The 27,182-nt window shown below is 41.3% G+C and overlaps 1 protein-coding gene across 3 annotated transcripts in view; it reads left to right on the forward strand.

The window, feature by feature from the left end:
* UBE2D2 (ubiquitin conjugating enzyme E2 D2) overlaps nucleotides 1-26,933 on the forward strand; it is a 42,856-nt gene extending 15,923 nt beyond the window's left edge. For 2 of the 3 annotated variants that reach the window (XM_073356033.2, XM_073356031.2), the window contains 6 exons: nucleotides 4,374-4,405; nucleotides 4,491-4,568; nucleotides 4,654-4,759; nucleotides 23,022-23,115; nucleotides 23,957-24,033; nucleotides 25,297-26,933. In XM_073356033.2, the coding sequence (XP_073212134.1) occupies nucleotides 4,374-4,405; nucleotides 4,491-4,568; nucleotides 4,654-4,759; nucleotides 23,022-23,115; nucleotides 23,957-24,005 (359 nt within the window). In that variant the 3' untranslated portion in view covers nucleotides 24,006-24,033; nucleotides 25,297-26,933. The remainder of the gene's footprint in view (nucleotides 1-4,373; nucleotides 4,406-4,490; nucleotides 4,569-4,653; nucleotides 4,760-23,021; nucleotides 23,116-23,956; nucleotides 24,034-25,296) is intronic. The other variant, XM_073356032.2, reaches the window with a different exon arrangement.
* The last annotated feature ends 249 nt before the right edge of the window (nucleotides 26,934-27,182 follow it).

Genomic DNA, 27,182 nt, shown 5'->3' on the forward strand with positions numbered 1-27,182 from the left:
GTCAGGACTACGGTGTATACAGGAGCAGCTTTGAAATAAGGTTGTCACACTAAATATAACCCTTACATAAAATAATATAACCTTTGCACAAAAGATGCATGACAAGAATCTTGGCTTAAAAAAACCCCTTAAAGCATTAATAACAGAAATGCATTGTTGTAGTTTGATACAAATTGCACATCCCCAGTTACCTCTACTTTAGCCTTGAAGAGGGCTCCATATCATCCTCTCTGAGGAAGAATGTGAGGGCACATTCTTAGTGTGGTCAAACAACTTAGACACCGAAAGAACCTCCATCCTCAATCTCCACATCAAGCTATGGTTGTATTAAGGGGATATCTGGGTCATACTTGTGTTTTTTTGTTTTGTTTTTAAAGTAGGGAAGAAAAATTGGGGATCCACCATACATATTAAAACAGGATGTTAACATCTAGGAGTCTGACTTCTTTTAGAGCAGTGGTTCTCAACTGGGGTATGTGTACCCTTGGTGGGACGCAGAGGTCTTTCGGGGGTATATCAGCTCATCTAGATATTTGCCTACTTTTGCAACAGGCTACATAAAAAGCACTAGTGAAGTCAGTACAAACTAAAATTTCATACAGTCAGTGACTTGTTTATACTGCTCTATATACTCCTGAGGGTATTCTGTGCCAAAAAATTCTGCACACCATATTTTAAAATTTGACAAATTTTATTTGTCAGTAAATAAATGTGGAGGCTCCAGCATGGCAGTGGGGAGCACAGGCCACTGGCTCTACACTGGTAGATCACCCTGTGCTCCCTCTTCCCCCTCCCGGAACATGGGTTCAGTGGTAAAGTTGCACCTGACCCTGACACAGTACAAGGACCAGGACTGTCCCAGAAACACCCTGGGGCCCTGCCCCTCTGTGCCAAGCATGCTAGATGCAGGCAGGCAGGCTCAGCCGAGCAGGGTCAAAGTATGGATGGGCTTAGTGAGGGGAGATCCGGGTGACCGGGTTCTGTGTGGGGCAGTATGGCTGTGGGTGGCCTGGTGGTGGTGGGGTTCCAAGTGCGCGGGGAGATCTGGATGAACGGGCTCGTTGGGGGTGGGGTCTGAGTGCAGACACAATAGGGCTCTGCAGGAGGGTCCTGGTGAAGGTGGCTGGGGCTTGGTGGGGGGTGGTGTCTGGGTTTGGAGGGCTCAGCTGAGGGAGGGGGGGTCCAGGCACTGGCTTGATGAGGTGCAGGTCTGGGTGCTGGCTTGGTAGGGTTCAGTGAGGTGGGAGTCTGTGTGTGGGGAGCTAGTGAGGGTCATCCAGGTGCCTGTGGGATGGGACTTGTTGGGGTGGGGGTTTGAGTGCAGGGGGCAGTCTGGCTGCAAGGTGAGGTCCAGATGCAGGGAGGTAGGGCTTGGCAGGGGTGGGAGGGTCTAGGTGCAGGGGAGCTCCAGATGCAGAGGGTGAGGCTTGTTGCAGTGTGAGTTCGGGGTCAGTGGTGGTTCTGGGTGCAGGGTGTGAGGCTTGGCAGGGCAATCTGGGTATGAGGTGGGTCCAGATGCACTGGGGTTGGGTGGATGGGGGAGCAGGTCCCCATACAGTGACCCCCTTCCCCCCCCCCCCCCCCCCAGCTGAGGAGCGATGGGGGCAGGACAGACTCCTGGACAAATTCCTTTCCACACAAACATACACATTCACAGGAAGGTAGGATATCAGACTAATGGTGGTCTAGTCCAGTGTCCTGTCTTGAACTCTGACTAACATCTTGCAGAGGAAGCAAGAAATGCCAAAGAGAATATTTTATTAAATCTCCTGTGTGGGAGAAACTTCTTTCTAACCCCATAAAGTTTTTGCCTATGTCCTACAGCATGCGGTCTTATATTCCTTTATAGCAGGGTTTCTCAACCTGAGAGTCACCAGCTGGGCTCCCTACTCTGAGCATTGCGACCTGTTGCACATAGTTGCAGCGCTGCTTGGGTTTGGCCAAGCTCTCTCTCTGGCTCCGCATCATTATGAAAATCAGGCCAAATTTGTGTGAGTGGTGCTCTGACCCCCTTTGCCAGGTCACAATGCCACTCTCATCAATCCAGGCCTAGCCAGCTCCTGTTGGGATCTGGGTCAAACCTGAGTGGTGCTGTGACCTCAAAGGTTGTGATACCTGAAGCGGGGAGCTGAGCCCACCCAGACCCATGGGACAAGAGCAAGGAGGGGGCAGCTGGGAAATACTGGCCCCGATGTAACCCCTGCCCTGCAACCCTGGCAGTCTTCCATATGCCTGCCCCCATCCCAAGCCCCTGAGGTGGTTCTCCCTCATAGTTGGATGATTCCTTCTGTCATACCACCTCTTTACCCTCTGCCCCCATGGGCCTTATGTGGGGGCTGTATTTTTTTGGGGAGGAGCTATTGGCTCGCCACCTCTTTGCCCCATTCCTTCTCCAAACCCACAACTCCTTCCACACTATACCCTAATCTCCCCACTTCACCTCCAGGTCCCCAAATCTCACCTGCCCCATAATGCCATTTGCTTCCCTGGGCTATGGGGGAGAGGCTATTTTTGGGGTATCTCAGCTTGCCACTCCCAGTTGCCACTGTATGAGGTCCTCCGCTGTTCACATCTGGCCAGAGCATCTGGAATCTTAGCTCTGAGCACCCTGATGGACCCCTGCAGGGGAGGGGGGACATCTGGTCTGGGGTAGCCTCGGCAGGGGAGAAATCTTTGGGTTGTGACAAGCCATCAAGGTTTACAAATGTATTTTGAGCCCAAATGTTGAGACTTGCTGACTTTTTAGCAGTCTTTTATCCTGGGCAACTCTAAACACTCTACATAATGTACAACCAATAGTCAAGTGCATAACCTGAACTAACCATATACGTTCTTTGATCTACAGCCAACTTACAATCCCTCTGAAATATCAGTCTTTCGTATACTCATACTCTTCATGTTTGTTGCCATTGTCTTAACACTAAACTTAGACCTAGAGCTTGCAAATAGACCCATGCAGGCAGACCCTTACGCCTGCCTGGAGCCCCAGGGCTTCTGTCTAGATACTGTCTTCCCACACACCTCCCTACACATCCAAAATTGGTCTAGTTTCACTGTTAGGGCCTTATTAAGTCTGTCTGAATCTTGTATTCTAAGTTGTTACTTGTACTGGTACCATGGTACTAGAATTAATACCTCAGTATCATTAGAACTGAAAGAAGCTAGCAAAAAGTACTAACTTTGTGCAGTTGATAACTTGTACAGTCAGTTTCACTCTTTGCCTGTATAGTCGGTCAGGCTTTTTTCTTGCTCAAACTTTTCTTTAGATTTTTTTTAAAGATTATTCACTCTTGTAGCTTAAAAACTAGTTTAAAAAAATCTTGTCAACTGTCCCTATGTAGTTGAATATTTGACCTTGATCTTGTACAATTGGATGTGTAGCAGTGTAGATTTGTACTGTAGCAAAATGTATGGTGTCTTATAGGATGGGAGTATGGATAGATGGTATGTGAATGGTTTGATTTAGACTTCTAGGGATTGCATTGCTGGTGTGGTACTAAGTATTTCAGCTCATGTAAGTGTGGAGTCTTGGGCCTTCATGTAGGAGTTTCCTGGCTTACTACACTACCCCAGGGGTGAGCAAACTACAGCCCATGGGCTGGATCTGGCCCACAGGCCGTTTTAAGTCGGTCCTCAAGCTCCAGCTGGGGAGCAGGGTCTGGGGCTGCTCCTGGAAGCAGCGGCATCACCCTGCTTCTACAAGTAGGGGCAGCCAGGGGGCTCTGCTCTCCACACTGTCCCTGCCCCAAGCACCACCCCCGCAGCTCCTATTGGCTGGGAACTGAGGCCAATGGGAGCTGCAGGGGTGGTGCCTGCGGATAGGGAAGTGTGCAGAGCTGCCTGGCCACCGCTCCCCATAGGAGCCGGAGTGGAGACATAGCCACTGCTTCCAGGAGCTGCTTAAGGTAAGTGCTTCCCGGAGTCTGCATCCCTGAGCCTCTCCGCGTGCCCCAACTCCCTCTCCCAGCCCTGATTCCCCCTCCTGCTCTCTGAACCCCTCTGTCCCAGCCTGGATTACCCTCCTGCACCCTAATCCGCACCCCCATCCGGAGCCCTCCCCCTCCCTTCGCATTCTGTTTCCCTGCATGAGCCAACTCCTGCACCCTGAACTCCACATTTCTGTCCCCACCCTGGAGCCTGTGCCCTCACCCGCTGCTGCACCCCAACCCCAATTTTGTGAACATGTATGGCGGGCCATGAAATTTCTATTCCCAGATGTGGCCCTCTGCCCACCCCCGCTCTACCCCTTCTTCAAAAGATAGTTTTACATATGCATACGGTTTACTGACCAGTGCTTTGGTGATTAATGGCAAATACTTGAACTTTTTCAGATTAGAAATTATAGTAAGTAACTTGTGTTTTCCTCTTTTCAGTGTTCCATTGGCAAGCTACAATAATGGGACCGGTAAGTATATGAATTTCACAACTCCATGTAAAGTTGATTCTCTTGAAGTTGATTCTCTTCTAATAATGATTCTTTATTTTAACAGAATGACAGTCCCTATCAGGGTGGAGTATTTTTCCTGACAATTCACTTCCCAACAGATTACCCTTTCAAACCACCTAAGGTGAGTGGCTTCTATAAATCTACATGGTGGTATGTTGTATAGCCTACATCGGTGAGCCTAAACTGAAATTTCCCCTCTTCTGCAGGTTGCATTTACAACAAGAATCTATCATCCAAATATTAACAGTAATGGCAGCATTTGTCTTGATATTCTACGGTCACAGTGGTCCCCAGCACTAACTATTTCAAAAGGTAACTAAATGAGCATTGGAGGTAATCTTACTTTTGTTAAATTATCGATTTGGATTTATTAATGTGAAAAACTGTTGCCTGCCTATTACTGATTACTCATGTGGTCAACAATTCTAGCTCAATATCTAATTCCATGAGTGCTGCATATACTTTTCATATAGAATCTTAAACACTGTCCCTATGGTCCAGTTACACCAATGAGTCCTTGATTTATCCCAGTGATGTAAGCAGAGGTAACTCTTATCTCATTACCCAGTCTTGCTCGTCTCTAGCTTTTGTTCAAATCCATTTGAACAATGAACTTATGTTTAGGAGTTTAAGAACATGGGGCGGGAAAGTGCCTGTAGTGATGAATTTTCATACTACACTGATGACTAGTATAAGCACTTTCCAATAGTGTGCTTAGCAGTGTGACTATGCATCTGTCATGTGGTTTTGGTTCTCTTATCTTTTCTCCATGGGGAGATGCATGTGCATTGGAGAGTCTCTTGTTTTGGTAGGTTTTTTACTTGGAAGGGAATAATTCATGGTGTATAGGTGCTATTCTAGAATAATATAGCCATATCTAACAAAACAAGCTGTTAAAATCAGACTACTTAAGTCAATTTACATGAGTAAAACATCTTAAAGCAGACTTCCTTTATTCAGAGGAAAACATACATAGGGACAAACTCTTATCTTTTAGTGTGACTCGATGATAAAACCATGGAGGCATGGGTTTGCTAAGATCATTGTTCGAAAACAAATTGTCTTGCAATATTCTCAACTACTGCCCTATGTGTCCTGAAAAATCTCAGCTTGGTATGTCCTGTTTTTATGACCATCTATGCCATTGTGTGGGGCACATTTTGCTTTCTCTCAAACTAGAGGATCATAATTTGTGAAATATTGGGCAAGTAATACATCACATGTTAAAGGGCTATTCATGTTCAATTTGACATAACCTCTCTCTCCCACATCACTACATGGGAAGAATGAACCTGGAAACCCTTCTCTCTAAATGTTCACCTAATGCTGGTGGTGGTGGTCCATGAAGGCAGCTCCTGCTACCTCTTCTCTTGTGTACTGAAGCTCCTAATGGGGGCAGTTAGGCTAGCTCACTTCCAGATAGTCTATAATATATAGTGTGGCCTTCAAGAACCTGTATGTTTGTTTGCAGAAGCTGTTGGAAACAAAGAGCTAGTACCACATGACCTGCTGGCTCACCAGGGATCACGATTAGTTCATGAAGCTGAAAGTTAAATTATCACTGCTATGAAGTGAAGATCCAGCATCAACAGGGAAAATAAGCTAGATCTCAGTCTTCTGACTGTCAAATTAAAATCCCAATTTCCTTACTTATGACCTTTGCCTACAGAAACTCTGATCACCATCTAGTTTTCTTTGTGTACTTTAGCACACAGAGCTCAGTCTTCTCCAAAGCTAATACATTTTTCTCTATACAGGGAGGATTCTAAAAGGAGCAAAGAGTATAAATAGCATATATAAAGTAGAAAAAAGGAAACTAGAGAAGCTGGAAACAAAACAGTTTAAAGTATAAGATAACAGGACAATTGCAAATGGCTGGTTTATGTTTAATATGTGTAAAATAAAAGGCAGGGTGTGACAGCTCTGGTAAAACTCCTCAGGCTGCTGTTTGGGTGCCAACATATTGGAACCTATACACTTCTTAAGCTTCCCTGGGTCTCGGTGAGCTCCAACCACCATCTCTGGCTCAATATTCCCTTGCACGCTTCCTCAAACAGATTGTTTAATTCTTCATGGAAGTGGGTCTTCCAGGTCCAGCAGGTCTAGGGACCAGGTCTGTTCTGACCCCCAAGATACCACAGTAGCTCAAGCACACCCTTCAAGAAATCCAACCTTTTGAGCACTTTAGTTTACAGTACCTCTCCAGGGGCACATAAGTGAAGCACATAATACACAGGCTTTGCAAAGAGTTTGAACGCAATTATTCCTTATATTGATAAGTACAAGAAATATACATCTCTAAACAGTCATAGTGACGATGAAATGCTATCAAAATAAAGAACTCAGTAATAGTGGGGGATTTCAGTTATCCCCATATTGACTGGGTACATGTCACCTCAGGATGAAATGCAGAGACAAAATTTCTCAATACTTTAAATGACTGCTTTTTGGAGCAGCTGGTACAGGAACCCACAAGGGGAGAGACAACTCTCGATCTAGTCCTGAGCGGAGCGCAGGATCTGGTCCAAGAGGTACCTATAACAGGACCACTTGGAAATAGTGACCATAATATAATAACATTTCTGTGGTGGGAAGAACATCTCAACAGCCCAGCACTGTGGCATTTAATTTCAGAAAGGGGAACTATGCAAAAATGAGAAGGTTAGTTAAACAGAAATTAAAAGGTACAGTGACTAAAGTGAAATCCCTGCAAGCTGCATGAACACTTTTCAAAGACACCATAATAGAGGGGTAACTTAAATGTATATCCCAAATTAAAAAAAGCCACTGTGGCTTAACCATGTAAAAGAAGCAGTGAGAGATAAAAAGGCATCTTTAAAAAGTGGAAGTCAAATCCTAGTGAGGTAAATAGAAAGGAGAATAAACACTGCCAAATTAAATGTAAAAACGTAATAAGAAAAGCCAAAAAGGAGTTTGAAGAACAGCTAGCCAAAAACTCAGAAGGTAATAACAATGTTTTTTTTAAATACATCACAAGCAGGAAGCCTGCTAAACAACCAGTGGGGTCCCTGTACGATTGAGATACAAAAGGAGCACTTAAAGACAATAAAGTCATTGCAGAGAAACTAAATGAATTCTTTGCTTCAGTCTTCACGGCTGACTATGTTAGGGAGGTTCCCAAACCTGAGCTGTCTTTTGTAGGTGATAAATCTGAGGAATTGTCACAGATTGAAGTGTCACTAGAGGAGGTTTTGGAATTAATTGAGAAACTTAACAGTAACAAGTCACCAGGACCAGATGGCATTCACCCAAGAGTTCTGAAAGAACTCAAATGTGAAATTGCGGAACTATTAACTATGGTTTGTAACCTGTCCTTTTAAGTCAGCTACCATACCCAATGACTGGAAGATAGCTAATGTAATGCCAGTATTTAAGAAGGGCCCTAAAGGTGATCCTAGCAATTACAGATGGGTAAGTCTAATGTCAGTACAGGGCAAATCAGTTGAAACAATAGTAAAGAATAAAATTGTCAGACACATAGAAGAAAAATTGTTGTGCAAAAGTCAACATGGTTTCTGTAAAAGGAAATCATGTCTTACTAATCTAGTAGAGTTCTTGGAGGGGGTCAACAAGCATGTGGACAAGGGGGATCTAGTGGACATAGTGTACTTAGATTTCCAGAAAGCCTTTGACAAGGTCCTTCACCAAAGGCTCTTACATAAATTAAGTTGTCATGGGGTAAGAGGGAAGCTCCTTTCATAGATTGAGAACTGGTTAAGACAGGGAACGAATGGTCAAAATAAATGGTAAATTTTCAGAATGGAGAGGGGTAGCTAGTGGTGTTCCCCAAGGGTCAATCGTAGGACCAATCCTATTCAACTTACTCATAAATGATCTGGAGAAAGGGGTAAACAGTGAGGTGGCAAAGTTTGCAGATGATACTAAACTGCTCAAGATAGTTAAGACTAAAGCAGACTATGAAGAACTTCAAAATGATCTAACAAAACTAAGTGATTGGGCAGCAAAATGGCAAATGAAATTTAATGTGGATAAATGTAAAGTAATGCACATTGGAAAAAATAACCCCAACTATACATACAATATGATGGGGGGCTAATTTAGCTACAACTAATCAGGAGAAAGATCTTGGAGTCGTCATGGATAGTTCTCTGAAGATGTCCACGCAGTGTGCAGCAGCAGTCAAAGTACATGGGATGTTAGGAATCATTAAAAAAGGGATAGAGAATAAGACAGAGAATATCTTATTGCCCTTATATAAATCCATGGTACGCCCACATCTTGAATACTGCATACAGATGTGGTCCCCTCATCTCAAAAAAGATAGTGGCATTAGAAAAGGTTTAGGGGTTTGCAACGGGTCCCATGTGAAAAGAGATTAAAGAGGCTAGGACTTTTCAGCTTGGAAAAGAGGAGACTAAGGGGGGATCTGATAGAAGTATATAAAATCATGAGTGGTGTGAAGAAAGTGAATAAGGAAAAGTTATTTATTTCTTCCCATAATAAAAGAACTAGGGGCCACCAAATGAAATTAATGGGCAGCAGGTTTAAAACAAATAAAAGGAAGTTCTTCTTCACTCGGCGCACAGTCAACCTGGGGAACTCCTTGCCTGAGGAGGTTGTGAAGGTTAGGACTATAACAGCGTTCAAAAGAGAACTGGATACATTCATGGAGGTTAAGTCCCTTAATGGCTATTAGCCAGGATGGGTAAGGAATGGTGTCCCTAGCCTCTGATTGTCAGAGGGTGGAGATGGATGGCAGGAGAGAGATCACTTGATCATTACCTGTTAGGTTCACGCCCTCTGGGGTGCCTGGCATTGGCCACTGTTGGCAGACAGGATACTGGGCTGGATGGACCTTTGGTCTGACCCAGTATGGCTATTCTTATGTTAACAGATTTGTGTATGCGTTTCCCTTCTTCAGTTTCCTCACCACTCTGTGTTCTTTGGGACTTGAGTCAGTCTTTTATCACCTCTGCCCTCCTGTAGATGGCTTCTTCTCTGCAACATGGAATTTCTCTGGTCTCTTTTCCATCTCTTTCCAAAATTGCCAGAGATCCTTTCTTTGATAACTTCCAGTCCCCTTTTTTTCAGAGGACTCCTGATCAGTCTCATGAGATGCAGTCCCCAACTAGATAATCTATTGTTTAGTTATGTTCTCCTGGAGTCCAGACTTAAAAAACTGGGATTTACTGAGTGATAGCTGTTTGGTGGTTTTTTTTTTTTTTTTTTTGTTATCCCAGGGAGCCTCCATGTGACTAGAGATCATCAAGATTTAATGACCCTCCCTTGTTAGCCCTGTCAATATCCCTTGGAAATTCAGCTTAGCATGGAAGTAAAAATCAACAAAGCATTCAGCCCCACATTCAAGATGGAGTTGTTTGATAAAGAGCTCATCCTCCCAAACTGGAATTCATAAATTTACACAGCTTACCCAAATGGTCATACAAGGACAAACCACCAAATGCCTACTAAAAAGGAGGCAGTGGAAATATTAGCTCTGCCATGTCCTCTCTGAATGCCAGTTCTCAATGTAGAGGCAGAGTGGGGAATTGACTAAGTTCCCTGGAAGACGTTCAGGGACCTTAGAGAAACTTTGTTCTTAGTACACAATTAGTACAGTTCATCAGGAAATAGAAGGTGTTCCATGGAAATTCCAACATTTTTGAAGTTTGTTGTGTTCCAAATTGGTTAAGAGCTTAGCAGAAAATAGTGTATAAAGCTTTATTCACCGTGGCATAAGCCAACCACTAACTGATGGAGATGAGGGGAAGAGTTAGGAAGAATCTTTGCCTAGGTCAGGTTCTAGCTTAACTGCGCTACAAGACTCCTTACATAACGTTCTGAGTCATCTGGCACTGATGAGACTGCAGGGCTAGACATTACTGGTCTGGTCAGGCATGTTCCCAAAGGTACTTTTGGGTATTACACCTTGGAGATGTCTTGCCAACTTGCAGGGCAGTGGCTTGTCTTAATTTCTCTTCCCTGTTTGTATAGCTTTCTTTAATTTTTCATAAACTGAAATGGAGAAGCTTTCTGTAAGCTGTTTTATAATATTTGGTCTAGTAACAATGGTAGCTGTAGACTCAGGCTGCAAGTTCTTTAAGTTGCGTGTTACATCAGCAACGATATGTAGATTTCAGTTACAGTAGAACCTCAGTTACGAAAATCTGAGGAATGGAGGTTTGTAACTCTGAACAATATGGTTCTTTCAAAAATGTATTGACTTAGTAAAGTTTCAAAGCTGTATTATGCAGAAGAAAAATGCTGCTTTTAGCCATCTTAATTTTAATGAAACAAGCATGGAAACAGTTTCCTTATCTTGTTAAATCTTTTTTTAAACTTTCCCTTTATTTTTCAGTAGTTTACATTTAACACAGTACTGTATTGCATTTGCTTTTTTGTCTCTGCTGATGCCTGATTGCATACTTCTGGTTCCAGATGAGATTTGTGGTTGACCTGTCAGTTCGTAACTCTGGTGTTCATAATTCTGAAGTTCTACTGTATAGGTGGACCTCCTTTCTTATTAGCAATTCCTATCACCATAGGATATAAGGGAAGGATAAATGAAGACCTCTTATTTTGGACAAATTTAATGCAACTTACCCTTTAACCACTTCTGGGGCTTTTCTTGCATGTGCTGAGTGCAATGACTTCACTTGCCAAATTACATTCTTTTCATGTATGAGTTTTTTGTTAAGGCAAATGTCAGTGAAGGTTGCCCATGCGATCTTAATTCAGTCCCTGTGTGTGTGTGTGTATTCTGCTACAGTCTTTAAGTACATGATCACATACAGTCCCACAGGATCATTGCCTAATGCAATGCACGGTATGGACTATACCCACTGAATGGGTAGCTATTCAATATTTCTCTTTAACCTTTTTCAGTGTGGCTCTGCACATTACTTCACACCATTTAAAACCTGCACTGAATACTAAGCTCTGTCTTAGTATCTTAATGAGTTATCTTCACACAACCCATGTGAAGTGAGACGACATCCCCATTTTATACATGGGGAACTGGTGCACAAAGATTAAAGCCAAAATTATTAATGCCCACTAGTTTTGGGTGCCCCATTTGAGAAGCCTAGGATCTGAATTTTCAGAATACTCGGCATTTTATGATTTTACTAATGGTTGAAAGTCTCTGCTGTCACACAGGTATAATTTGTAAATTCAAAATGTCTGAGTATTTAAAAATTGGATGGTAACAGACCATGAATCCCAGTGTTTGAACCTGGTGATATTCTAAACAAAGAGCTTTCAGCCATGCTTGTAGCTCAGAGGTTCTCAGTTTTGTACTGGTGACCCCTTTCGCATAGTAAGCCACTGAGTGCGACCCTCCCCGCCCCTTATAAATTAAAAACACTTTTTTTATATATATATTTAACACTGTTATAAACGTTGGAGGCAAAGCAGGGCTTGGGATGGAGGCTGACAGCTTGTGACCCCCATGTAATAACCTCTTGACCCCCCTCAGGGGACCAGACCCCCAGTTTGAGAACCCCTGTAATGTAGCTGTTTCCATTGCTTCATACTGACTCAGCAGTCACTCTAGGCTTCAGAGTGACAATCCTGGAATTTTTATATATAGATATGTTCATAGCTTCCAATGATGCCAATGGGAGTTGCAGTTGAGTGCTCACTCAGCACTTTTGCAATTCAAACCTCAGGTCTCTCAGATTGGGCACCTGGAAAATGAACACACAATTATTGGCCACCTGTAAAACATCAAAACTTTCTCTTGCTCAGCATCACAAGACCTCTGTGGCAGATGCAGGAATAGAAACAAATTCCTTACGGCAACATTCAGCTATCTTAACCAGGAGATCATCCTCTCTTCCTTCAACATCCTGCCAAATTCACTACACATCTTCCAGTTTCCTCAACAAAGGAAGCAGAAGTCCTACAGTCTCCTTCACTATGCAACCCTGATTCATTCCCAGAGGACAGTACCTGTGCATTGAATTAGGGAGGGGTCATGGGAGGAAGGGATTCTTTGTGTTCATCTAATAAATATTCTAGCATAATGCATATACGCAAGGGGGCTGAACTAAGGTTGCATGGGCAACTTTGATTCTCTGGCATTTCTTAGCTTTTGAGTTGATTTAGCAACCTTAATGTTTTTCACTGTAGTTTTTTGTGTAATTTCTTAAGTATGAAACTTAACTTGAAAAGATAATTGATTTTCTTTAACTGTGTAGAACCTTACTGACCTCTCCTTCACATGAGTAATTACTGGCGTTGGGATCTTTATTTCTTCAGCACAGCGTTCTGTGATTTGAGCGAATTAAAGTAACTGATAAGTTTTCTCCTGCTATCTCTGCATGGAGCCTGTGCATGCGTGCGCTCGCTCTCTCTCGCTTTGCCAGTGGGTTTTACAGCTCTTTGCTTGACAGCAGCAAAGGAATGTTTAAACTGGGAAATGATGGGTTTGACTGCAAATTCTGGAAGGGGGTGGGCTCTAATGGTAGGTAGTCCCTTCTGCCCCAATCCTCCTCTGTATTAGGTGAGTTCCTGTGTACTAGCAGGCATGGGAAGCATTGAAAGCACTGCACATTCTTGTGCCCAGCACCACAGTGCCCCTAGTGGTGTGGAGGAGCAGTTGCAGGGAGTATCCCATTCCTGCATCCCTGAGCTGGAGCATAATCCGTTATTTAGGGCAGTGGTTTTCAAACTTCTATTCTGGGGACCCAGTTGAAGAAAATTGTTGATGCCCGTGACCCAATGGAGCTGGGGATAAGGGGTTTGGGAGGGGCCCAGATCTGTGGGGTGGGGCTGGGAATGAGAGGTTCAGGGTGTGGGAGGCTCAAGGCTGGGGCAGGGGTTTGGGCTGCAGGAGGGCAACAGGGCTCTGGGCTTGGGGTGCAGGCTCTGGGGTGGGGCCAGGGATGAGGGGCTCTGCATTTGGGGGGGTTGGGGTGCAGATGAGGAGTTTGGGGTGCAAGAAGAGGTTTGGGGGACTCAGGGCTGGGGCAGGGGATTGGGGCACAGGGATGGGGTGCATACTTGCCTCTGGCAGCACAACTAGGGTGCAGAGGCAGGCTTCCCACCTGTCCTGGTCCTGCGCTGCACCTGAAAGGGCCAGCAGCAGGTCCAGCTCCTAGGCAGAGATGCGCAAGCGGCTCTCGCCTGCAGACACTGCCCTACCGCCCCCCAAGCTCCCATTGGCCAGGAACTGGAGTGCGGTGCTCAGATTGGGGGCAGCATGCAGAGCCCCATGGCCCCCTTGCCTAGAAGCCGGCCCTGCCGCTAACCACTTCCAGCGTTCAGCATGGTGTTGGAACAGGTAAGCACTAGCCTGCCTTAGCTGGCCAGCCCCGCCAACTGGACTTTTAATGTCCCGGTCGGCGGTGCTGACCAGAGCAACCCAGTGCCTTATAACTGAGTCGCAACCCAAACTTTGAAAAATGCTGATCTAGGGAACGTGCATGCTCACTACAGATAAATCTTTGAAGAATTTAGTTGCCATGCTCTTAACAAGTTTTTACTGAGTATGTGTAAGCTGAGGTTTTTCACCATTCCTATAAAAATCTTCCCAAATTTGACTGACATTAAAGTGATCCCTTGTCAGATTTCAGTATGGCGGCACTGGCACTTCTCAGTGAGGTAGTTGTAATGTTTTTAAGCACAGGCAAAACTTTCCCCTAATCTCATTCTCATAAATAGCTGAACTGTTAGCTGGAGATCTCACTGAAAATACATTCAGCTCTTGAGGCAGATACCTGTCATGAAGAACTTCACCCTAAATGGCTGGTTTAACAGAGTTAAGACCCTATTTTCCATTTCTGATACTGAAAGTGCTGGGCAACCTTTACTATAGGCATTATTATCTGCCCCACCTATAACAGAATTTCAGTAATAATCCAAGATTTTGTTCACTTTTCCTTTGGCTTGAGTTATCGGTAACATGAATTCATGAGGTTTTTTGCATCATTCTGTTACAACATTTGGCTAAGGCTCTCAACTAGAGCTCCATGAATTTGAGGGCCTTCAGGAAAACGCTGCCTCTAGCTAGCTCCTGAAACTTTCACCCTTGTACCCTTATTGCTACAGCATTTGCAGTGGGTGCAGCTGTCCCAGTAGGGAATGAATGTCATGGTGGTCTGACATTGAAATTCAGAGCCCACTGGGGCCTTCAAGAATAGGATCAAGTTTTTTAATTATATCCAGAAACTCTTGGGAGGCCTCTGTGGGAGGTGGGGAGCATGGAGCACTTGTAAAATAATCTTAGCAGCTCTCCTCTGAAGTGGAAAAAACTGCTGCATTATACGAACTGGAGCTTGTATGTAGTCTTTTAGCCCCACGTAGAGTGTATTACAATAGTCTAACTGGGGGCGTGATGGACACACACAAGAGGCTGGATACTCACCTTAGACAAATGAGCATAGTATGCCAGCAATCATAAACTTATTCCCCTTAAATTCCAAGACTCTGATTCCAGGATTGTTCTCTGTTTGAAAGTCCTTTTAATTCATGACATGGTCAGTAAACCTGTTCACTTTCCGAATGTAACTTGGACATGGCCAGAATAGCACAAATGTATCTTAACTTGGTGTAGGAGGGTTTGGAAATATAGCTAAAAATCTAATTGCAAGGGAGGCTGTCATACCATGCAACCATTTGGCTGGGATGTGGGAATGGAATCTGTAAGCTTATAACTGATATTGGGGGTGGAACAAATGGTGAGACCATAGCCAGATTCAAGAGGACTTGGATGGTTTTAAGTTACTGTCAATAGCAGGCAAGTGTAATTCAGTGTAGGCAGAATAAAAATAGCCTGTCCTGAGAAGAGCTGATGAATGTAATAGTGCTCTGCTACTTTATCACTGTACTTCTCTGTATTGGGGAAACTTATTTCCAGTCTGTCTAGTGGACAGCAGCAGGAAAAAGGCTTTAATAGGATGGGTGATGGCAGCTTTAAAATGCCTTTAGACAATTTGAGACTCATTAGTTTTTAAACTGATACAGTAGAACCTCAGAGTTCTGAACACAAGAGTTACAAACTGACAGATCAGTCACACACTTCATTTAGAACCGGAAGTATGCAATCAGGCAACAGAGACAAACAACAAAGAGCAAATACTGCACAGTCCTGTGTTAAATGTAAACTACAAAAAAAAGGGGGTGGCGGGGGTTAAAAATAGACAAGGTAAGGAAACAGTTTCTGTGCTTGTTTCATTTAAATTAAAATGTTTAAAAGCAGCATTTTTCTTCTGTAAAGTTTCAAAGCTGTATCATCAACGTTCAGTTGTAAACTTTTGAAAGAATAATCTTAATGTTTTGTTCAGAGTTATGAACAGCCTCCATTCCTGAGTGTTAGTAACGCTGAAGTTCTGCTGTATGTTAAATGAGGGAGAAGGAGCATGTCCAACCTAAACTCCCTTGCTGCAATTTAAGCCCATTGCTTCTTGTCCTGTCCTCTGAGGTTAAGAACAGTTCTTCTCCCTCCTCTTTATAAAAACCTTTTATATACTAGAAAACTGTTATCATGTCCCCTCTCGGTCTTCTCCTTTCCAGGCTAAACAAACCCTTTTCTTTTTTTTCCCAATCTTCCGTCAGAGGTCATTGTTTTCTAGACCTTTAATCATTTTTGTCACTCTTCTCTGGACGTTCTCCAATTTGTCCATCTTTCCTGAAATGTGGCGCCCAGAACTAGACACACTACTCCAGTTGAGGCCTTATCAGCGTGGAGTAGAGTGGAAGAATTACTTCTCATGTCTTGTTTACAACACTCCTGCTAATACATCTTAGAATGATGTTCACTTTTTTTGCAACAGCATTACGCTGTTGACTCATATTTAACTTGTGGTCCACTATGACCCTAGATCTCTTTCCACAGTACTCCTTTCTAGGCAGTCATTTCCTGTTTTGTATGTGTGCAACTGATTGTTTCTTCCTAAATGGAGTACTTTGCATTTGTCCTTATTGAATTTCATCCTGTTTACTTCAGACCAGTTTGTCCAGATCATTCTGAATTTTAATCCTATCCTTCAAAGCACTTGCAACCCCTCTCAGCTTGTTATCACCTGCAAATGTTATAAGTGTACTCTCTATGCCATTATCTAAATCATGATGAAGATATTGAACAGAACCAGATGCAGAACTGATTACTCTCTGGGAACAGTTTTCCAACTAGTTTTGCACCCACCTTATAGTAGCTCCATCTAGGTTGCATTTCCCTAGTTTGAGACTGTCATGTGAGACAGTATCAGAAGCTTTACTGAGGTCCAGATATACCATGTCCCCCCTATTCACAAAGCTTGTTACCCTGTCAAAGAAAGCTATCAGGTTGATTTGATGTGATTTTGTTCTTGACAAATCCATGCTGACTGTTACTTATCACCTTACTATTTTCTAGATGTTTTCAAATTGATTGCTTAATTATTTGCTCCATTATCTTTCCAGGTACAGAAGTTAAACTGACTGGTCTGTAATTCCCTGGGTTGTCCTTGTTTCCCTTTTTATAGATTAGCAGTATATTTGCCCTTTTCCAATCTTCTGGAATCTGTCCTGTATTTCAAGACTTTTTTTTCCCCAAAGATAATCGCTAATGGCTCAGATATCTCCTCAGCTAGCTCCTTGAGTATTCTAGGATGCATTTCATCAGGCCCTGGTGACTTGAAGATCATCTAAGTAATTTTTAACTTGTTCTTTCCCTATTTTAGCCTATGGTCCTACCTCATTTTCACTGGCATTCACTGTTAGAGATCCAATCTCCACCAGCCTTCTTGGTGAAAACCAAAACAAAGGAGTCATTAAGCACCTCTGCCATTTCCACATTTTCTGTTACTGTTTTTCCCCTCCTCATTGAGTAAAGGGCCTACCCTGTCCCTGACTTTCCTCTTGCTTCTAATGTATTTGTAGAATGTTGTCTTATCCTTTATATCTCTAGTTAGTTTGATCTCGTTTTATGCCTTGGCCTTTCTAATTTTGTCCCTGCATACTTGTGTTATTTGTCTATATTCATCCTTCGTAATTTGACCTAGTTTCCACTTTTTGTAGAACACTCTTTTGATTTTTAGATCATTGAAGATCTCCTGGTTAAGCCAGGGTGATCTCTTGCCATACTTCCTATCTTTCCTACACAGTGGGATAGATTGCTCTTGTGCCCTTAAAAATGTCTTTGAAAAACTGTCAATTGTTTTTCCCCTTAGGACTTGCTTCCCATGGGATCTTACCTACCAACACCCTGGGTTTGCTAAAGTCTGCCTTCTTGAAATCCATGGTCTTTATTTTACTGTTCTCCCTTCTACCATTCCTTAGAATCATGAACTCTACCATTTCATGATCACTTTTACCCAAGCTGCCTTCCACTTTCAAATTCTCAACCAGTTCCTCTCTTTGTCAAAATCAAATCTAGAACAGCATCTCCCCTAGTAGCTTTCTCCACCTTCTGAAATAAGTCTCCAATACATTCCAAGAACTTGTCGGATAATCTGTGCCCTGCTGTGTTGTTTTCCCAACAGATGTCTGAGTAGTTAGATTGCTATGGTGCTGGAGGATTCTCTTTCTTGAACAGGTCATCATGGCCAAGAAATAGGACCTTCATAACAAAGTATTTCCTGCACTCTGAATGGAAGCACTTTGACTCTGAGCTTAAAGAATTTACCCTGAATCATATCCATCTGGGTTTCATTTTATTCGTCATCACTGTGCAGAAATACAACCCTAATTGACAGTAATTTCATTTTGTCATATTCCTGTTCAGATGGCCTCTTGTTAATTTCCTCATGAAATTGTTCCTGAAAAGGTTAAATTTGTAAACCTAAGTTTGAAAGCCTGAATATTTTCAGACTCAAATTTGGTGCTTGCTAGGCTTGTGGAAGGGTGTTTTGAATCTGTTTTTCCTCTTCCCTAGTGACTGTAACATCATCCAGCAGGATTTTGGAGCTACTGGTTCTTGCCTCTTCTTTTTCCTTATGAAAACTACAGTAAAATATCATTAGACTTGTTTTGTGTACCCTCCCTATACATGAGATCTTACTTAATGGGAAGCTTGCTTTAAGTAAGCTTGGCTAAAATATCTGGATTCAGATATAGTAGGTTGAGCCTACTATACTCTTCCCCTATGTTTTTTTTTAAAAAAAAAATAGCAAATTTAAAGTAGACTACATTCCAATTTATAACTCTTGAAAGTTTCAAGTCAGGAAATTAAGTTGTCCTCGCAATTGAGCTTATTCCCTCAAATTAAGAAACTGCAATTTTTAACACTCAGATTCTTTGCTGTGCTCAATTTGGTCTTGCTTAAAAAGAAATAATTATTGAACGGAATTCTGCCAGGTGCATCAAGCATACTTTAACTGATGTGGTATAGAGAAGCAATGTTGTGACACCTTAAATGGTTTTTTTAGAACAGCTAGCTCCAGAGTATGAGGAGAAGCTGCTTCTTAGTCCAAAGTAATACACAATAACTGGTTCAGGAAGTAACTATGGTTGAGCACTAGGTAATAATGACTGCAGCATAATTAAGTTCCTCTTCAGTGAAGAAAATGACAAACTAGCATGCTAAAGTTTAGAAGGGGAGTGAGGGGGATTAAAGTTAAATTCCCTCTAAACAAAAAGTAGACAAAACCCTCATCCTTGAAACTGATATGGAGATTTCTTAAATGAACCATAAGTGTCACAAAGGATGCCTACACTTAACAAAAAGAAGAAAGGGAAGTGGAAAGCCACATAGTAAACAAATATGGATAAATAGCTATGTTCAAGAGGTTACTTGAGCAAAACTGTTATCTTTCAGAAAATGAAAGCCAAGCCTAGTGAAGAGAAGAACACTTAACTTCAGTAGACAAAACACCTAGGAAGGAAATTAAGAAAACTAAAATGGACTATGAAGAGCAAATAAGCTTTTTTACATGAGCTAACAATGTACCAGCAGCAGGAAGTTTACAGGAGAACTAGGAGGTATCCTGGATCTCCAGAGATTAAACGGAACAATTGAACAAGAAGGATATGGTAGGGAAGCCAAATGACTTGTTTGCATCAGCGTTCACCACCGAGTAGGGTTGCCAGTTTTGGCTGAATGTATTCCTGGAGGTTTCATCACATGTCATAATCTTTAATTAAAAAGATTAAACTTTAATTTCTGGAGACTCCAGGACAATCCTGGAGGGGGGAACCCTACCACTGCAGTTTCAGAGATATCCGCTCATCTCAGGTATTGAGGTGCTGTCAAGAACTGAAGTGCCTGCACCAACTTGATTAAAGTAAAGCACAAGTCACCAGGTTTGTCTATATCCAAGAGTTCTGAAAGCACTTAGGAATGGCAGTGCTTGAGTGCTAGCAAACCAAATGACCTCATTAAAACAGCTACTCAGCTGAGGGATTGGAGCATGGCAGATGTGTAGGTTTGCCTTTTTCTTTTAAAGGCCTACAGGCTATATTGTGATTAAGACCAACAAAAAGTTAACAATGGTGTCCTAAGGGTCTATACAAAGACCAGTGTCTATAGTAATGAATGATCTACAAAATCAAGACAAAGAATAAGGGAGAAAAACTTGCAAATGTCTTTGTCAAAGACCGACCTAACCAACTGATGTGAATGGGCTGCATAATGGCAGATGAAAGTCTTAACAAATGCACAGTGGTGCAAAATGGGAAAAACCTGTTCATGAACCTTGCTGGGTTCTAAATTGTCTAACAACTTAAGTATTTGGGGGGAAATCTGAAGATCATAGAATATCAGGGTTGGAAGGGACCTCAGGAGGTCATCTAGTCCAACCCCCTGCTCAAAGCAGGACCAATCCCCAATTTTTGCCCCAGATCCCTAAATGGCCCCCTCAAGGATTGAACTCACAACCCTGGGTTTAGCAGGCCAATGCTCAAACCACTGAGCTATCCTCTCTCCATTGTCGACAGCTGAAATCCAATCTCTGCTGTTGCGAGGATTAAAAGGTAATGTTAAAATCCTTAGGGGAAAGGGATGGACAACACTGAAAACAAAAAGAAAAGGAGTACTTGTGGCACCTTTTCTTTTTGCAAATACAGACTAACACGGCTGCTACTCTGAAAACTGAAAATAAAGCTACTATATAAACCAATGAGATTACCTCACCTGGAATATTGCGTTCTATTCAGGTCACACTTTAAAAAAAAAAAAGGGGGGGGGGGAGGGTTTGGGGAAGTGGAATAAGTTGAGGCAGTGAGTGACTACAGCCAAGCAGAAACTTCATGTGAAGAGATTGAAAAGACAAACTACTTCAGAAAGGAGGTGAATAAAGGGCTTGATATTCAGAACAATGGCATAGAGAAGATGGAACTGGCACTGCTTTTCACCATCTTATAACAGCAGAATAAGGGAACATTGAATGAAATTGAAAAATTGATAAAAGGAAATACTCTTTCACATAATGTACATTTAGCCTATGGAACTACAAGGTGAGTTTAGCAAAATTCTGAAAGGGCTGGATGTTTTATGCATAACACCCAGATCTTACAGTAATAAGGATATTAGTTTTTTGGAAAGGATAAACCATGTCATGTCAAGCCAACCTCTGACATGTATTAGTCTGCTTGTATGGGAAGTATTTTTCCTATTCCATAACTGCCTGCTACGGAATTTCTTGGACCTTCCTCCAAAACATCGGGTACTGACTGGCCTGTCAGGATATTGGACCATTGGGACCACTAGTCTGAAACAGTGATTATTCCTGAACTTTTTAAAGGTTTTTAAAATTGCATGTACAGATACTGATGAGGGTGCAGAAATTCTGTTAATGCAGAATACTGTTTTGTCATACTTTTTCTCACTGACAACTACTTTAAGGATTTTGTTTCCTGAACATAGTGTGTCCAATGAAAATTCAACTAATCTGTTGGAATATCACAGGTATTATAACCCGGAAACGGCTGAAGAGTGACCTTTAGTAGACTTGTAACATGGTGCTGGAGGAGAAGAGGTACTAATCTAACCCAGAACAAGAAATAGGTTGACCTTTTCAGAGACCCCACATCTGCAGGAATTTATCCAATACAGAACCTGAATTTTATACCAATCAATAAATTTCTTTCCTAAAATAGTTCTAGAAACCTGGGATTATAGTTTGACATTAATATACTCCACTAGTAAAGAGTCTACCATAATACAGTGAAAACTGCATTAACTCAAGCATCTGTGATCACCTCTTGTTTTCTCATCCCCACCCAATACAACTTTGCTAGTGAAAGCACCTGGCCCAAATACCTGGGATCATTTCTTTTTTCACTCTAGCTATGAAGTTCATCTTTAATTTGTCATGCTAAGAAGAATGTGAGAAATCCGTCCTACTCTTGCACTCAGCGTATGGGACAACAGTATGTGCTGTCTTGTAGAAGACCCTTTTGTACAAGGAGTTTCCAAAACCATCATGGAGCAAACATCAAATAGTACGATTAGACAAATATTTAATTTCATTTTGCACTCCAAGCTGCTAGTGTAGATACAAAGTTTAAGATTTTCCAGCACTGCTAATGTCATGTCTAAACTTGCCCAGAGCAGGCCTTGTGTGTACTAAGACTCATTCTGTTGCTACCATGAATGGAGCTGAGCTGGTGGTAGGAATTATGGGACATCTAGGAGGCAGGGGGAGCCTTTGTCTATACTACTGTGGCAGCATCAAAGGATAAGATGGACAAGGTCATAGCAAGATGTAAAGATGTGTATTTTTAAAAACTTGCTTAATATTATTCCTCTGTATTAATAAGTTCAAGATTTTTTTCCTGCTTGTTTTTAAACCTCAGAAATATCAGAATGTCAACTCTGTTCTTTCCTGGCTTTGCTGGAGGGTCCATTGGATGTCTCAGGCTATGTCTAGTCTTGGAAGATTAGTCATATTAAATACTTAGCGAAAGTTTTAGCAAATGGCTTTAAGTACGACTTTGCACTTAGTTCAAACAGGGAAGGTTGTGCTACATTCTAAATATGATTTTCCCTGTTTACACTTGATGCAGAGCAGTGTTTTAAAATTGTTCAAAACGTTGGCAAATATGATGGCTCTTCCTGTTCTAGACATGGCCTCAGTTGTCTAATCTTAAGTTTAAATGAGTAGCAATATGGACAAAGAATATTGAAACATTAAAATGAAGTTGTGAACAGTTGGTCTTAAAATCTCATCCCCTTCTCGGTTGCTCTTTCACTCTTTGACTATGTCATAACATTAGTTCTCCAGTTATCTTCCAGGCAAATCAGGACCTAAATTTCTATTAAGTGGTGTGGTTTTTCTTGTTTTAAATCTTGTCTTAAGACCTTTCTGGCAATTTTATACATAATATTTGCAAATTTTTTTTAATTGCATGACACCTTTTTAAAGGTGATTCCAACTTGTAATTGAACAGTTCTGTCCAGCTGTCTCCATACTGGCCTGGTGTACTCAAAATAACAATGTTATGGTCCTGCAAAGCCTTAGTTTAGGTGTGAAATGGTAATTACTTTAGTATATAAAGTAATCTGGCTAAATTTTCTGGAATTTACTATTAGAGTTTAATGTCTATTTTGTTGTGGTGGTCACATCTTGACTCCAGACATCAAGGGTTAAAATAGCAACCAAGTAGGTTTACTTTCTACAGGTGTTTTCAGCAGCACTTAAATTCTAATGCAGTGTTTTTTTCTCTCTAGTACTTTTGTCCATCTGTTCTCTGTTGTGTGATCCCAATCCAGATGATCCTTTAGTGCCTGAGATTGCACGGATCTACAAAACAGATAGAGAAAAGTGAGTATGGAAGCCAAAAACCTGTTAAATGCTTCAGTTAATATGAAAACAGCAGAATCTGTACTCAGAGCCAGAGGTAAAAGAAAATGGGATTACTTTACAAAAAACTAATCTCTGAATTTGTTAAAGTAGTCTTGATCAGTTGGAAGCCTTGGTCTTCTAAGGATATTGCTTAGAAGAGGCACTGTAGATACAGTGCACACTGACACTAGTCTTAATATAGTAGTACCTAATGGCATTGCTACAGGGAAGTCTGTATTTCCAGTTCGTCTGTATTGAGGGACTTCTAAGTAAGCCATAACCCCCCACCCCACCAAAAAAACAAAACAAAACCGTGTACTAAATTCTCAGCCCATAAGCAAATCTATATCTGTTTAGTTGCTTTAACTACAGGTTTACCTTCATGATTGATACCCTGATAAACCTGTGAAAATCTCACAAATGTAATCTGTACTAAGAACCATATTTTATACAGATTTTGCAGCATCAGTTTGAGTCACACACTTCAAAAGCCCTTCACTGTCTGTGCTTCAATTCTATATAGTTGGCAGAAGGAACAAGCTAAACACTATTACAGGAAGCACTAATGTTCTAGATAGTGGGGCATGAACACGGAGGTAACCAATACCTCTGATTCAGCTTCATTGACAGCACACTTAGGGTGCAAGGGAAGGATAAAAGTGGTAGAGAGATGTGGGGAAGACTTAAAAGCTTTTAAGGAGCAAATTGCAAAAATTAAAAATTGCATTAATGTAACTCAAACTGCTTCAGTTTAAAAGGGAACTTCTTGTCTGAGCAATTGCTTGATGATGATGATTGTAAACTAATTCCCCACCTTGAGCTGTTCCCACTCCAGAACTGATCAGCAGTTCCCTTACACGACCATCTAATGAAGTCAAGACAGCACTTCAGCAACCTGTGAGTAGGGAGGGAGGTGAAATTAAGCAAATTTCTGGATAATATGTTTGGTAATTCAGAAGCAGATACTGGGCAAAGTCAGTGATTCTTGTCTGCCATCAAAGCTGCGTGATTAGTATTCAGCAGTTCGGCAAGAGGTACAACTGTAAAAGTGACAAATCCGCTGAGTTTATATATTCCGTTCTGTTCATATATTCTGGGAAGGAATATGAAAATATATTAGTCTTGTGCTATCAACACATTTGAACTTGGCTTTTGAACAGTTTAAACAATGTTGAAGTTGATATAATGGGTTGTCTTAGTAAAACCTGTTATGTTGCAAAGAACCATTCTTGGGTTAAGTTGACTAAATAGCTTTATTGGAACAAAGATGCAGTTGGAATTCTGTATTATAAGGCGGCCAAGTGTCCTCTAGCTAATAGAATGTACTCTCTAGAGTGAAGTGTTTGCAAAAGAAATATATCTCACTTTTTTTGTGACAGGTGGAATTGAGATGTCCCAAATATTAGTAGTGCATTGAACATGATGGTATTGCAGTTTTTACTGAAGACTCTATCCAAAATGTTCTGTGTACATAATTCCTGACCCCAGTGGATGCACTGGGTGCAAAAAGACTGTAGGATTGGGTCTGTAAGGAGCAGGTTGCACCTTGAAAGTTGTCATGGCCCAGGTTTCGTCCCTCTTTTGCTCTGTCAAATTAGTCAACCATAATAGCTGGAGGCAAAATAAACAAATGCTGTAACACTATTTTGAATCTGGCAATATCTTGCAGCTCAGCATCTATGGGAAACTATTACTTTTTCCTTACAACTGATGAAGGTTGGAGAGAAAGCAGAAGCAAAACATTGCAAAGTAGTTATTACATCATACTGAGCTTTCAGACTATTATGAAGATAAAATTTACAACAATAACATACTGTTGCCCAAAGATAGTGGTTAGAAAACATGTAAATTTAAGTCTTCCTGTCAAAACACTAGATCTTTTATGTAATTCTGCCCCAAAGACTTTGTTTTGTTGCTGCTTGCTGAAATAATTATAAACACAGCAAAGATTACTCTCTCTGCCCTGATAAAGGGTTAAGTTGTGTCACTTATTTGCATGAAACTTTATTTTGCTCTTCAAATTACCTGCCTGAAAGCTCTGATGTTGCTGAAGAGAACTTAACTGAAAGGCATGTGTAGAACATTCCACTGGAGTTAAAAATAGCTCTTGCATTTGAGTGGATGATATATGTTAAGCAAATCCTCTTTTTATGTATACAGGTACAACAGAATAGCTCGGGAATGGACTCAGAAGTATGCGATGTAATTAAAGAAATTATTGGATAACCTCTACAAATAAAGATAGGGGAACTCTGAAAGAGAAAGTCCTTTTGATTTCCATTTGACTGCTTTCTATGAGCCCACGCCTCATCTTCCCCTGTGCACATGTTTACCTGATACAGCAGTGCTGCGTGTTGTACATACTTGGAACAACAAAATAGAAATACTGTATTTCCCCGTACCAACATTGACTCCTAGCAAAGAAGTGTGTGTGTGAAAAGCCAGTTCTTCAGTCATAACTTAGTTGTGAGCCTAAAAGCATTCCTTAATGATTTAAATTGGGTAATAAAATGAGTGGGGAGGAGTGGTGGGTTTCATCGTTTTTTCTGGAGACAGTTCACTGACTTGTGGGAGGATTTTTTTTTAAATGGAATCCTTTTAAACTCATAACAGTTATGGAAAACCAAGGTGAAGAACTCAAAGCTGTTTCTGTATTCATTTTATTCTGAAGGATCTACATCTTAGGTAAAAATTACGACCAACAAGATTAACCTGTACCCACATCCTGTGTTTAAGGTCTAAGTTTAAATGGTCAACATTTAAATGGATTGGAGCTATTAGTGCATCAAGTGATGTTGATTTATTTCAACTCTTCTCTCCCCTCCCTCATACTTTTTTGGTTTGTATGTGGTTTCTCAGTTAATACATAGCTAATAGCTCTTATTTTTCTTAAGTTTTTTTAACTGCTTAGGTCTTTCTGGATGTAAGGGTAAAAATTCATTTGACAGAAAACTCGTGTATATTTAAAGACCCAACTGCTCCCCTGGGGCTTGTACGTTCAAGAATGATTAATCTGTGTAATAAACTGATTACTACAGTCATTACATATAACTTTGTGTGAATAGGCTTTTAATTTTAAAACCAGTTTGTTACAGGCTAAAATTAATGGTGGCTTGTCCTTAAATGTCTGCATTCACAAACAGTTGCATTTCAGAATCATGGAGCAATTCAGTTTGCATCAGAAAAGGCTATTCGCCTGAACAAGACCAACGTAAGGTTAAAGCACTTACATGAACTCCAGAGATGTAGTGTGCCAGCAACTTGACTGTTAAACCAAAAAAGCAGTTTACTTAATGAAGATCTGAGCAACATTTTACAAAACCTAATGGTATTATTCCCATTTGCATGGGACTTAACACAATGCATATGTAGGTAAGTGAAACCTTATGTAACTAAAAGTAATGGATGTAAAAGGGTAAAAATGATCACACATCAGCACAAACTTTCATAAAATGTAGCTTTTACATGCTTACTTTGCACTAAACATTTGCAAATGTTCATATGGTTTTAAATTGTACTTGTATGTGTCTTTTATTTGAACAAAGTCTTCACTTGAATTTAGTGAAAATGTAGTTTGAAATTTTACTTTGTAAACAAGTGTATTTGCCAGCAACATTCATGTGAAGTAGGTGAGTCTGCAATTTTATCTCCTTTAGTATAACTGTAAACCAAGCCATCAAAATGAAGGAGAGGCTATAGTCTCCAGCCACAGGGGTCTGTCCCATCCATTTTCAAATGCATCTTTACGCACTTGCACAAATGAGGAATAAATGTCCACTGCGTTTGGTCTAAATTTGTTCCAGTTGTCTCATCTCTCAATGTCCTTGGTTATGCACATCTGCATGTAAATGTTAGCAGCCTCTGGAGTTTTCTGTGCAGCAGGCTACAAGAAAAACTTGCATATACAAATGAGTCTTGATAGCAGGCACATGGTAACTGCTATGGTTTACACTTGGAGGTTTTTATAGTTATTGCATGGGGAAAAAGAGAAGTATTCTGATTAAAATGGCTCTGAAACAGAGCAGAGTTTCACTTGCAGAGAACTA

The sequence above is a fragment of the Lepidochelys kempii genome, chromosome 8, assembly GCF_965140285.1.
Source record: "Lepidochelys kempii isolate rLepKem1 chromosome 8, rLepKem1.hap1, whole genome shotgun sequence".
NCBI classification, from domain to species: domain Eukaryota; kingdom Metazoa; phylum Chordata; order Testudines; family Cheloniidae; genus Lepidochelys; species Lepidochelys kempii.